Source organism: Pristis pectinata, chromosome 7, assembly GCF_009764475.1.
Source record: "Pristis pectinata isolate sPriPec2 chromosome 7, sPriPec2.1.pri, whole genome shotgun sequence".
Lineage (NCBI taxonomy): Eukaryota > Metazoa > Chordata > Chondrichthyes > Rhinopristiformes > Pristidae > Pristis > Pristis pectinata.
The window spans coordinates 61,484,571-61,498,243 of record NC_067411.1 but is presented as its reverse complement, the minus strand read 5'-3'; the positions used below and the strand labels follow the sequence as shown (position 1 = coordinate 61,498,243).

The following is a 13,673-nucleotide window of genomic DNA, read 5'->3' as shown; positions in this document are numbered from 1 at the left end:
CCCATTCTATCTCTTCTCCCAGTGCTTTGAGGGCAATCAACGAGAGGAAACGTCGATTGCATGCACATATTATCCTCAATGGCATTTCTGTAATCTAATGCCTTATGTTTTTTTTTAATTCTATTCAATACAATGCAGTTACCCGCAATAATTAAAAAAGTATCAAAATATCAATGTTAACATCTAGTGAATCCCTTGCCAAATTTGCTGGCAAGGTAGATTAGATCAAAATTTTTTTAACCATCGGTTTTATTTGATTCAAACGTTCTGCATAGTCAGTGTTTTGAGTTCAGTGATGTGCTTTGCCTCAAAATCAGTTTGTCGAGCAGGTAACAGAGTCACTGCTTTTCCGGATTAATTCTGGAGTACAATCCATTGGAGCAAAGCGAGTCTTTGTTCTGAAAATATGGAATATCCCTCACGATGCCCGGGAAGGAATAGTCCATCGGAGGACGAAATGGCAATGTTGGCATCAGACCAGAAGTGACATAAGGTGACACGAAAGTTGGCAGCCCCCGGCTAGGGCTCGAATATGCCAGTCGAAGAGGGTTGATGCCAAGTCTGGGGTTCAATCCGTACAGATTTGCAGGACCTCCGAAAACTGCGCTGGATTGCAGGGGAGAGAAGGCGGACTTGGTGCCGATGGAGCTGCCAGAAAGTCCGGCCAAGGTGATGTGTGAGGACCGCGGAAGCTCCCCGGAATCAGACACCATGCTGTCAACAGCTTTGACCTGTCCACTGGGTTCTTTCCCATTCAGGACATGTTCAATGGCCTGGACCACGTCTCCCTTGCAGCTTGCCAGAATGCACTCTAATTTATCGCGCTTGTAGTTGGGGAAAACTTTGGTGAGGATGTCAATGGGTGCCCTGTGGTTGGAGGAAGAGCCGGGAAGGTTGGCCATGACCTTGGCCAACTCCTTGGGTTTGTCACATTCGTTGCCGGACTCTGCATCCGAGGGAGTCACTGAGCGAGGGCTGTCGGCGCTTTCTGATGGCGGATCCGGGGAGGACGAAAGCTGTCCCGAATCGTTGTCCAAAGCTTCGGCTTTTCCTGCTTTATCCTTGACATTGGTGTCCGACCCTTCAGTGTCTGAAGCGACAGAATGTGAAGGTTGGAGAACCGAGCGGCCCACCAGGCTGTTGTAGAATAGCTCGTATTTGGGATTCTTTTCTCCTGCAAAGAGACACATACATTAAAACGAAGCACAACAACAGCGGGAGAATAATGCCCCATTTTGACTGGGAACTAAAAGCATGATGCATATAGACTGCATTATAAACTGACTGGATATATCGCTTTACGTTTAATAAACAAGAGACTTAAACAATATTTACCAATAACAGAGAATGAAGTAGTGGCCTAAGTATCAATAGGCCACGTTATCAAACGAGCACCCGCCATAGGAGATTTGCATTAATTATGTGGGGAGGAGGGTTCCATTATTTTACAATTAACGTATGTAACAAACTTTCACTTTTCAGAAATGCATGAGAACAGATATTCTGGTCAATGGATTTGCATGAATTAGAGTTCCCTTCGATAGTTTCGCTTCAGCTCCCAATAGCATTAATTTTTGCAGACTTGATTCGCAAACACGTTCTCAAATCTTCCAATGCGGTGGTGGTTAAGGTTGAAAATGAGTTGAATAAACGCTTTAAATTAGTTTTACTTTAAAAAATTGAGATTCGTCATCAATATTAAATGCCATTCCGTCTGCCAATTCTCCCGGCACCCACGCCCCGGAAAGGCTTCTTTTCATTTAATTACAGTCTTTCACCAATACAAAAAAGTAAACAAACTTCATTTCACATTCTTAAATGGTTTTGGCTGTCGTATGAAGCGGTTTACACGTCCTCCCAAGGCCATTTTAACGGTGTTGATGTGCCAAAAAAAGTATTTAGGGGTTTCAGCGAATTATTACTGATTCATTTTCCTAATCCATCAGCGTGTTACTAATGTTTGCAAAAAGCGTTCGGTTAACTTTGACGTATATGCGGCATAAACCTCCGCGGATAGTAATAGTGGAAATTTGATCTAATTATTTAATGGGCTGTCATTTTTTCATTTTCCTAATCCATCAGAGTGTTACTAATGTTTGCAAAAAGCGTTCGGTTAACTTTGACGTATATGCGGCATAAACCTCCGCGGATAGTAATAGTGGAAATTTGATCTAATTATTTAATGGGCTGTCATTTTTCATCATCTGTCAGAATAAAGAGAGCTAGGTGGGTGTACTGTTTACTGAAAAATAGATTTCCGTTTTGTAATCGCTTCAAAATTGCTGAATGTCCGCATTACACACCCAACATTTTATTTCTACAACTTCTGCACAAAGCGCAGCTCATAACCTATATATTGACTTATGACAGGGATGCTTTACGGTACTTTAAATTCCACAAGTTATTTTCAATACACTTAATTCAATATGGAAACTTTCGGTTTCGTTTACATGAAAATGTAAACGTTATTAGTGGTTAGTAACAGCTTTAAGATGGCGCACCCCGGTATGTATTGCTGTTAATTTTAAGATCAGCATATATACATTATGTATCGTCTGCCAGGACAAACACATTCCATCTGGACTCCTGTCAATCTCGCTTCCTTACTTTATACACGTACGCCCTGATGGTGATTGTGCAAGACACATCTGTTGAGTTGGCCACCCCGCCCACATGCGAACACGTTATTTTATAAGAAATTGAATATACTTTTCTTTGAAAACATTTTTTTTCAAAAATCAAGGAAATATCCATCCTTTCAACCTAATTTCACACCGCTCCTAACAAAAGTTGTTTTACCTGAGTCTCAATTTTATACGTTGAATTCAATCAACACGTTTGTTTATTACGCTAGTCTATTCTGCATTATCCACATATTAAAAACATTCGATAATTATTTTTAGCTGTTCTTGAAATCAGGATGGATGGAATATAAGGAACTAGTATTCATGTCAATCAAAGCATCTATTTACCATCAATCTGAGGCAACGAGCCTCTGGTTTTAATAAATAAGAACAACATATCACGGAATTCATATGATACAAAGGGCACTTTCCCGAAAAATGGATTAATTTCAAATAACATTAAACCAAATTATAGCCGGTTATATATTAATTCACAAACTTGGTTTAGTTGTGAGTACTTCTCACGTTAAAACATCTATATTTGATGCAAATACACCAGTTATCTTTTTGGTAATGACAAAGTTGTACTTTAGCTGAAAACTAACTTTTATTTAAATAGATTCTTTGTTTCTTGCTGCTCACCCTCCCTCCCTCCCTGGCAAAAGTTGCAACCCAATGTTGTAAATTAAACCAATGTCGCGCCTTTTTTTAACCAGATGGCATAAGCGGCATTGTTCTAGACTGCAAACACATCCCTCTTCCGCCCACTCCCATATTGTATTCGTTCCTCGATTTGAATATTGTAACATTAACAACGAATTTGTTCGAAATGATGGAGCTTGAAGTTTCCTTATTATTTCAACATTTAAATCTAACCCTACTAAAGTGGGGTAAGATGTGGACCGTCTCGCAGTAAAGTGCTCAGCTTTACTCATACGGCCTCTTGTTGAAAAATGGCGGGGCAAAAGGCACTGTTTCCTATATTAAAGTCAAGTTCAGTTAAGATTCTCATTTGTTCCTTGAGCCGATATAACAGTCGTATTTCACCCCTCCTCTTTTGCCACATTCCGTGTGCTGGAAGATCAGCAAGATTATTGCCCACTTACAACGCTTCTGTGAGAAACGCACCGAGTCCTTATCACTGATTGGGATATTCAGATAATGCGCGTGTTGCTGCTGTGACGATTGTGAGATATTGATAGCTGTGACTCGAACATTCAGATTATAAACAGAATGTAAACAAAGCTTCTAATCCATATTTTGCCAACAGAGAAAAAAGTCAGAAGGTTATAAAACGCTGTTTTCCAGGTTAGAATTTCGATTTATAGACATCTAATGAAAATTTGCACGTGAATTGATGGCCCCACCTTGCACTTTCATTCTAGGTCTATATTAGCGCACAATATACACCCGCAAAAAGGATGTGCCATCCCTCAGAGGTTCCTGAAATTATGTTACGTTTATTAAAACGATAGAGGAGCAATACGAGTAACACAGAATATAGGGCGAAGAGATAATCTCGGAGTTATGGTCTGAAATGTTGAACCAACAACTAAAAGATTTTAAAATTGCAACTGCAGATTCGTAATTGGATTAATAATTCCGTGATTGCAACCTTTGGATAGTAACCATCTGCTGCGAACGGTATCGATGATAGTCTGATAAACGAGTTCAAATCAAAGAACTACGGCTGAGAAATCATTAGCAGAAACTTGAACAATTAAACAGCAATAAACAAGTAGTTTTCCCAGAGACTGTGCTGACAGGTATGATCTATACCTCGGATGATCATGTCCGTTGCTGACCTACCTTCCTTCTGCTTCTGGTAGTCGCCTCCGAAGATCTCGTAGGGCGTCGAGCCGGCCCTCGATGCCGGGATGATGCCATTGGCGGCTGCGGCGGCCGCTGCCATGGCCAGGCCGGCTTCGGCAGCTCCTCCCCCGGCGTACATGTACTGCAGCTCCCTGGCCTCGTTCTCTTCTTGCGCCTGCTGCCGCCGGAGAGCCACCTGCGCGGCCATGACCCGCTGCCTCTCGGCGATCAGCATGCATTTGGCACACATGCAGTCCCTCCAGCGGCAGAAGCGCTTGTGGCCCTTGAGCGCCGACACCACGCCGTGGTTGCGACAACGGGCGCACTTCGGGGTCCGGGGATAACGCTCGGCCGCAGCGGCGGCGGCGGCTGCAGCGGCGGCGGCTCGGAGCAGCAGCGCCGGCGGCCGCAGCAGGGAACTGCCGCCCATTGAAATGGGCACGGTGGGTGGGTTAGGCGGCGGGCAGGACTCCGGAAGGGCGGCGGGAGGCAGCGACGATCTGCCATCCATTGTCAGTCTGGTCGGTGTAAATCAAAGCGCACTCACGACGTTACCAGAGACTCGATTTTTTATCAACAAAGACTTGCTTTTGCAGGTGACACCGCCAACGCAAAAACAAACATGATTTAAACCCAAAGATGAACCGTATTCGCCGCAGCAAGGATTTGCAAACTATATACTGCACCCGAGAGAAGTGCCAGTCAACAATCTGGAACTTCCAGCATCGCTAGAAATATGACGTACTAAAACTAACAGTGACCTTTCATAAACTAAGCAAAACCTGATGCAAAAAAAAGCTCCAGTTTTGCACACCTTGTAAAAAATATTGCAAACGAGAAAGAAACTAGCGGTGCTAAACGCCTTGTTATCTGCAATTCACTGGGATTTGAATGCGAGTTGCGGCGGCTCTTGAACTCCCCCACTCTGTGCTCAAGTGCAATGTTGATGGGGCACACGCTGCAATCGATAAATAGTTGACACCGGACAAACCCGGATTCCGCCGGCATACCTCAAGCTGCCTGTCAATCACCCAATGCGGGGGCAGGAACAGGACGGCGTGCGCCTTCACCTATTGGCTGGAGTTCGTCACCAATGGACTTCACTTATTGGCTGGAGCTCGCCCTCCTCTCAGCGGCAGCTCACTGTGCTCAACCGACAGTGCTGGTACTTGAGTGTCAATATGTAAGACAATCTTAACAATAGTGACTTGTTTTGACTTAAATCCAGCAAATGATGGAAACTATCAGCAGGTCAGAAACAGATTTAGACTTTCAGGTCCGTAACTTTGTACATAAGACTTTCAACGGCCCAAGAATTTTGCTTCTCTTCATTTGCTTCCAAGATGTTAATATACGGGATACAGAACGATACCGTCATTTTGGACGCGATATTATGGTTCTTGCAAGTTCCCTAATGTAAGAGTTAAAGTCCATTCAATTTAATGTGGATATCATCGGGTCGGTACCGAATAAACACCTATCAAATAAGGCCAGTGGGGGGGGGAGCTTGCGTTACTGCTCATGAAATCTTAACCTTTCTTCCCCCCTGCAGACCTGAATAAAATTACGAAGTCAAGCAGCATCAGTAGGGAGAGAAACAGAGTCGACACTTCAGGGCAAGAACCTTTCATTAGTAATGGAAAAGCGTGCTTCAAGTTGCCGGGAGGGATGGTGGAGAGAACAGAGGCAATGCCTGTGATAGGGTGCAGACCAAAGTTGTCAGGGAACCAATTACTTTTAAAACCGACGTTTGGAACAAAATAGTACAGAAACAGTTTGAAACCTGACAAAGGGAAAACAGAAGGGCACAGTCACATCGGCAAAAAAGGAGGCGGGGTTACGTGAACTTGTTAAACCGAATATCAGTTCCCAAGGATTGCAACGCGGCGGGTTGGAAGATGAGATGTTGTTCCTCAGAGCTTACCTTTGGCACCGTTAGAGCAATACAGAGGTCAAGACTGAGAGTCAGAGTGCGAATGGGGTGGAGAATTGAAGTGATAGGCAAATAGAGGTTCGGGGCTGACCCTGTGGGCCGTTCTGCAAAGCAATAGCCCGATCTACATTTCAGCGTAGAGAGAGCAGATTGTCAGCACTGAATGCAGTACCCTAGATGGGAAGAACTGCTTCACCTCGAAGGGTCATTTGGGCCCCCGGATGATGGGAAGGAAGGAGATAAAATGAAGGTGGTGCACCTCCTGCGGTTGCACCTGGGAGTGCCTTGTGAACGGGAGTGGCTGTTGGTGATCGAAGAGCAATTCAGGGAGTTTTGGATGCAATAGGCCCTTTGGTGCGCAGAAAGGAGAGGGGAAGGGAAGACTCCCTAATCTCCATCCTGGGTTCACTCTCCTCCCCTCTCAGCATTCCAAAGGGACTGTTCCCTCTGTGACTCCCTGGTCTACTATTCCATATTTACCAACCACTTACCTTTTTCTGGAACTTTCCCACTGAGCCATGAGAGGTGTAATGCCTAACCTTTTACCTCTTCCTTTCCCATTATCCAGGGATCTTTTGGGATCTGGGTGAGCAGCGGTCCATGCTTCTTGCCCTCCGTGTTTGCACTTGGAGGAAATAGTGGGTATATGGTGTACACAGGAGAAATCAGGGCATGCCATAACTGCAAGAAACCTGGGCATGTGATGGCCCAGTGCAACACAGTGATCTGCAAGAAATGCAAGCAGGAAAGCCACCAGACCAAGGACACAAAGGAACAAATTGCTGTAACCTGTGCAGGGAAGCAGTCCACCTCTTAAAGAGCCTGCCCAAATGAGCCCATACTTACACACAGACAATACGAGGGAGAGCTAGCAACAACCCACTGAGGAATGCAAACACCTCCCCTAACCCTCACAGAGACACCAGCAGAAAATGAGACCTGGAGGTGAGGAAAACCACAGCTGTCAACCTGCCGGCCTCGTTCCCAGGAGACAAAGTCAATGGAAGAGGGGAAGAAAGGGGAATGGCAGGTGGCAAAGAGGAAAAAGACACAGAAGGCACCATCCAAGAGGCAATGGGCCTCGGATAAAGGAGGAACTGGAAAGAGGAAAATGATGTCCCATACAGATGTCAGAAACCTTTCCTCATCTGAGGATGAAGCTCAATGACAAGTCAATGACACAGACAAGCAACAAAATGGAAGGGATGCAAAGGTATTGGTATTGGTATTGGTTTATTATTGTCACTTGTACCGAGGTACAGTGAAAAACTTGTCTTACAAACTGATCGTACAGGTCAATTCATTACACAGTGCAGTTACATTGAGTTAGTACAAAGTGCATTGATGTAGTACAGGTAAAAACAGTAACAGTACAGAGTAAAGTGTCACAGCTACAGAGAAAGTGCAGTGCAATAAGGTGCAAGGTCACAACGAGTGACGTGAGGTCATAGTCCATCTCTTTGTATAAGGAAACCATTCAATAGTCTTATCACAGTGGGGTAGAAGCTGTCCTTAAGTCTGGTGGTACGTGCCCTCAGGCTCCTGTATCTTCTACCCGATGGAAGAGGAGAGAAGAGAGAATGTCCCGGGTGGGTGGGGTCTTTGATTATGCTGGCTGCTACATCAAGACAACGAGAGGTAAAGACAGAGTCCAAGGAGGGGAGGCTGGTGGAACATGTGAGGCAAGCAATCAGCCCATCACACCCCAGCTCCAGGAGACAGGGAGCAGTGCAGTACCCATCATATCCCAACTCTTGAAGACTGGGAACAATACTGCAGCTGTCACACACCAACTCTGGGACAGCGAGAGTACAAACACTGACCAGACACAGCTGTAAATGAAAGTCATGGGAAAACAGGTCGATCTGTGCCAATTTCACCCAGGGAATCCACCTTCTGGGGGAGATCAGTTCCAGTACCCAAGCTTGAGAATGGTGCCGCAATTTGGGAAGCCCACTCTTGAGATGGCCGCAATGTGGTCCAGGTGAATGTCCTCCTCTTTGTGTTCTGTGCATTTGCAAAGAAGGATGAGAATAGGATGCAAGGGTCTGAGCAGCTGCGTATCAGAGGACTCTGATCTATGAGCTTTTTCAGTGACACATACCGAGACAAACATCAACTGCTGCTGGAAGACCATTGGTGAAAGCTGCACGTGGATCTGCCCAAAACGTGCTGGTCTTCCACTACAACAAGATGTCCACAAGGGAATGTGGCTGCCTGGCACATTCCAAATTGCAGGAGTATGTGGTGACGGATGCACTGAGGTTTGGCAGATGCTTTGTGGGGAAGGACCGCAGTCTAAGGTCCTGCCACCACCGGACAGTGAGGGGCTGAGTCCTGAGTAATGACTCCACAAACAATTGAAGGGTGTATTGTTCAAAGAGGCCGCATGAAAGGCGTTGGTGTTTTGTACATAGAATGTATTAATTTGATAACACTACGATGTATTGACATGACAACACTATGAAAGTATAAACCGGACATAAAGAAAGCCATGTACTTTTTTTTGGTATATATTTCTTTATGAATAAAGTTTATTTTTGAAATTTAAAAACAACTTTAGTTCTCTGTCGCACTTCAAGGCAGAGCTCTCTGTCAAAGAACATCACCTCGCTAACCAACTAGGCGCGTTTCAACCTTAAACCCAATACTAAATTTCAGGTAAAGGTCTTTCTCACAGATGTACATATATACTTCAAGTTACGTCTGTATCATTTTCGTTCAATTGCCGGTTTTAAAGTAATTATTATCTTGACAGCCTTAGTCTACACCTTATTAAGGATATCCTCTCTCCGTCTGCACATCCCCACCACCACCACCACCACCCACACACACACACACACACACACACACACACACACACACACACACACACACACACACACACCGCAATGTAAAACGTATCCGTTTTCTTGCATCCCCAGTTGTGGTGAGCGGTCCTTGACTTGAAACATCAATTCTGTTTCTTTTCCCACTGATGCCGCCTGACCTGTTTCCAGCATTCAGTTTTTATTTTGCTCTGGAATGAAATCATGATTGGTTTCTTTATCAGATCACCAGCCACGTCATAATATCGAATGCAGAAAATCATTTCTAATGCACCCATTTTGTCAAATTAGAACATAATCCGCAGTTGTCAAAATGCGTTGTTGGGGATTCTGAACCTTGTCAGGTGTAGTAACCAAAGGCTAGAATGTACGTGATGTAATGTAACTGCTAACATTTATTAATTTGTTATATTGTTCACCATTTTGCTTCATCTTGCATTTGCAACACGAATACTCACTGCGTGAGCGCATCTTTTACATAATCTATCTGAAATTCGGGAGTTATTGTATTTTAATTTGTGGAAATAATTATGAGTTTGTCACACAACATCCAGACACATTCACTTTACGTGCTCTTGAAACTGTGCGGCTTTTTATACAAATAGCTCAATTAATTTGTCGTTGTTTTATTTTTAGCTTATTTTACACTTATACTAATGTAAAGGTTCGCGCCTTATGCTGTTTGCAATGTGTGCATGTGTTTTTTCAGAAAATGCTCTAACTTCTCTGATATAATTTGGTTAAAATATAACTTGAAACAGATGTTTCAAAATAAAACACTTCAGGCAAACCGTCGATGCCTAATCACTATAGAAGCAGGTTGAAATGAAGACACCTCATATTTCTAGTCGTACCCCACCACCCCTCCCAACCACCTTCAAAATCACTCCCACGCCCCCCCCCCCCGCATGATTAAATGAATCGCTGTCTTTTTAAAGGTAGAAAACGACTTGCATTTATGTGACGCCTTTCACGTCCTCAGGGCACCCCAGAGTCGTTACAATCATCAAGGTACTTTCTGAGCTGCTGTAACTGTTGTAATATTGGAAATAAAGAGCTAAACGTTGCTCCTAACGTCCATTAAAGAATATGAAAGTTGGACCGCTGTGTAGTCAAAAGTAAAAGGGCGATTTTGCACCTTTGGCGAAAGAGACGTACGGCACAAGCAAAAAAAGTTATTCCCAAATTAGAACTCAGTGCGGCTCAGTCAGTTCTCTTGCCAACTATCTGCTGAGATAAGTAATTTTAAATTCGACGCTATCAGACACGAGATGATCAGAAAGTGAATATGTTACTTGTGATGCGCCTGTTTATTTGTTGTTGATCTGATTTTAATTAGCATCGTTACAATGGCAGAGATTGGTGAAGATTTTCTGGGTTATTTTTGCTAATTTGTGCTTTTGTAATATGTGTTTTAACAGACCGGAACAATTGTTCAGTTATAATATTGGGTACCATTTGGATGGCCAGAGACGGGAACATGAACAATTTAAATTTAAATTAAGTTGTATATATTTGATAACCATTGCAGTGGGAAACAGCCTTAATAAAGTCAATGGGTTTACTGCACCAACTGGCAACCCCCAGCTTCAACATCACGTAGATTAAGTAATTGTATTTCTCATGTACAGTCTTCCCTCATATTTATAGAATTCGTGCATGCAATGTCTGCAGGACCGGGCCTTTGCTGCTACGGTTACTTCCTATAACTCAGGTATATTTTATGCATGTTAACATCAGTCGGTCTCTCTGTAATCGAGCCGATTTAGAAGCAAAACCTCTCATCATTAGATGACTGTAATTAAATATAACCAGTTTAACGGTAACAACCTAATGGAAAAAACTCCAGATTTTATTATACTAATGAGTGAAATTTGATCCAATATACATAATATAACAAGGAAACGTCATACTGTAACTTTAATCTTTGGAAGAGCACATAACCACTCATTCGCACGCACGAATTATTCAAACGACATTGTAACTTGCGATGTTTGTGTACATTTATTTTCAGTACATGCGAGCCAGTTGTTGATTATTTTGAGTAATGTAGTCATTATGGAAATGTATATCCGTTTTGGCTGCAACATCTTTTCTTCCAGTTACATTTTCAAATAGGAAGGACAAGAACAATGGGCCGAATAGCCTTTCACTGTGCGGCGTGAGTCTGCAGTTCTGATAAACTAAAGAATTCCGATCCAAAGGACTGCTGTTGAAGATTTTGGCGAATAATTCTTATTGCTGTCACCACTTGTCTTCGTCAATCTGTTCGCAAGTCCAGCTGCCTTTTAAACGAACCAAAACATCTGTAATAATAGTCTTAGTTATATTACAGTGAGGCCGATGCTGCTTCTGTTATCGAAGAGTGCGCGGGACATAGGTTTCAATGCAACACCTCATAATACTTTCGCCCTTCTGACTGCAATGAGATTTCAACTGATGATAGAGGGACCATCATGAGTCTGGGTGGGTGGTGGGGGTGGGGAGTGAGAGACAGTTTGAAGCGCCATCAAGGAAAAAAAATTGCAGAGTCTAAGTCATTCGATTTATATATAAAACATTTACAAAATTAATTTGATGCAACTCTCTAATTTGTGTGCTTAAACCTTCTAAGAACGCAAAACAAGCATAATGCGGTAAGCAAAATATATTTTCTTAGTGTTAGAGTTACAAACATGCGTCGGTTATAATCAGAGCTTTTATTTGGATAACGCTAGTAATAGCCTACAGCGTCTGAACAATGCCCCTATAGATGATGCATCTGGTTAACTATAGGTTGCATTATTTGGGTTATGAATCAACTAAGCGGACTTGCATATACATTACCAACTGGAAGGATTAAATAAATGTCTTTATTTATCAGTGGTGCTATCCTTATTCTGTTTACTAAGCTGTATTTGTTTAACCAGCAGGTAGAGTGTCATGAACAATAAGTGGTGCAGGTTCCCACATGTTCTATAGATTTCCTTCTTCGTCGGTTGATAAAACTCTTGCTGTTCGATTCTTAGGACTATTTGGATCACGTGACACAAAATCTTTATAATGGAGTAATCCTCGCATGCATGAGTTACTCTCTGATGAACACGGGCTCACTACTCCATTCACAATTTTAATTATTAATGCTCTCTCCTGGATAAAACATGCAATTATCACACCCTGGAGCTCAGCGACACTATAGAAGTTGTAAACAATAAAGCCATGATATAATAACTACGCATTTACCCAAAAACTACAGAGTCAGGAAAATGAGGCAAATGTATTTTCTTTCCAGTATCTCGTAGAGTCGTCATGTTAATATTCCGTTTCCCTTGTACACTTTAAATCAAATATTTGCGGCAATATGAATCGATAAACCATCTTACAATTGTGAGAATGATCCTATTCATTCAAAATATCTTCTTAGGGGGCATACAGTTTACTTTTTAATCCCTTTTATCTAACAGAGTTTACATATGCAGTCTATTTGTGCGGAACAGCTGAAGTGGAAATTTCTTCAGCGAAACCTTTAAAACAAGTCTCAGTCTTCCTGAGTTGATCAGTATTAACTAAATGCCATACAGTGATTAACGGAGGCAAAGTTATCGCAGTGCGATCCTACCTTCATACATACAGCCGCGTGAAAAAAAGCCCCTGGTTTATGATGTGGATATTTTGCTCGTCGATTTACGATGTAAAGTTGGTGACCAAAATAGTTAACCGAAAAGCGCAGTTTTAGATAACTATCAGAAAGTAGGTTTCAACCGCATTCTATGACGTTCGTGCCAAAAATAAAACATATGTCAGCTCCTTAGTATTTGATCAGTGCGGCTTAATAGAACAAAGTAATGGCCGTGGAATGAACTTACATCAATGTAATTCTTGAATAAAAACAGAAAATGCTGAACATGCAGGTCAGGCAGCTTCTGTGGAAAGAGAAACAGACTTAACGGTCATCAGTCGAGAACCCTCACCAGGATTGTGATTTTTGAATTAGATTCTCTGTAGCTATAGAACGGAAAGACATTGAACTCCTAGATCCATACACTCATTTTATACAACCTAAGTTTTCACAGAAGCAATTCATTAAACGTTGAAATGAAGGCAAGGCGCGTAACCTGCCTTTATGAAGCAAATTACACATCAAGATGAAGGTGCACAGGTAGGGTATGCTCATTTTACGTTTATGTCGCGCAGACACCGGCAGAGCAAGAAGAACAAGTATAACACACATGTGTGTTTGTTAATATCCCGAAAATTCTAGGAGTTACCCTAGGACCAAAATATCGAGGGTGGGCAGTGAGGTGGGTGTGTGCGGGTGGTGGGCTGGGGTAGGTGCGAGCCGATGGAGGGGATTCTACGGGCAGAGGATAGGACGGGTGGGTTGCAGTTATATTTGAGACCAATTGATGTTTCACTTTTTGAAACTTAATCAAAATATTGAGCAACCCGTAGCGTTAAATCCTTAACTTAAATGTGCGGTTACATTGGTTATACTTG

At 42.7% G+C, this 13,673-nt stretch overlaps 1 protein-coding gene across 1 annotated transcript; it reads right to left on the bottom strand.

Annotated features, from left to right (window-relative positions):
• Positions 1-338: 338 nt before the first annotated feature.
• Positions 339-4,947, bottom strand: LOC127572896 (doublesex- and mab-3-related transcription factor A1-like). The gene is made up of 2 exons (XM_052020621.1): positions 4,434-4,947; positions 339-1,174 (listed from the first exon to the last, which is right to left on the bottom strand). The coding sequence occupies exons 1-2, from the start codon at positions 4,945-4,947 to the stop codon at positions 339-341; spliced, it is 1,350 nt and encodes a 449-aa protein (XP_051876581.1).
• Between the last annotated feature and the right edge of the window lie 8,726 nt (positions 4,948-13,673).

Coding starts and splice junctions, on each gene's coding strand:
- LOC127572896 (XM_052020621.1), bottom strand. CDS start 4,947: ATGGATGGCAGATCGTCGCTGCCTCCCGCCGCCCTTCCGGAGTCCTGC. Junction 1,175..4,433: donor CTACCAGAAGCAGAAGGAAG/GTAGGTCAGCAA, acceptor GTCTCTTTGCAG/GAGAAAAGAATCCCAAATAC.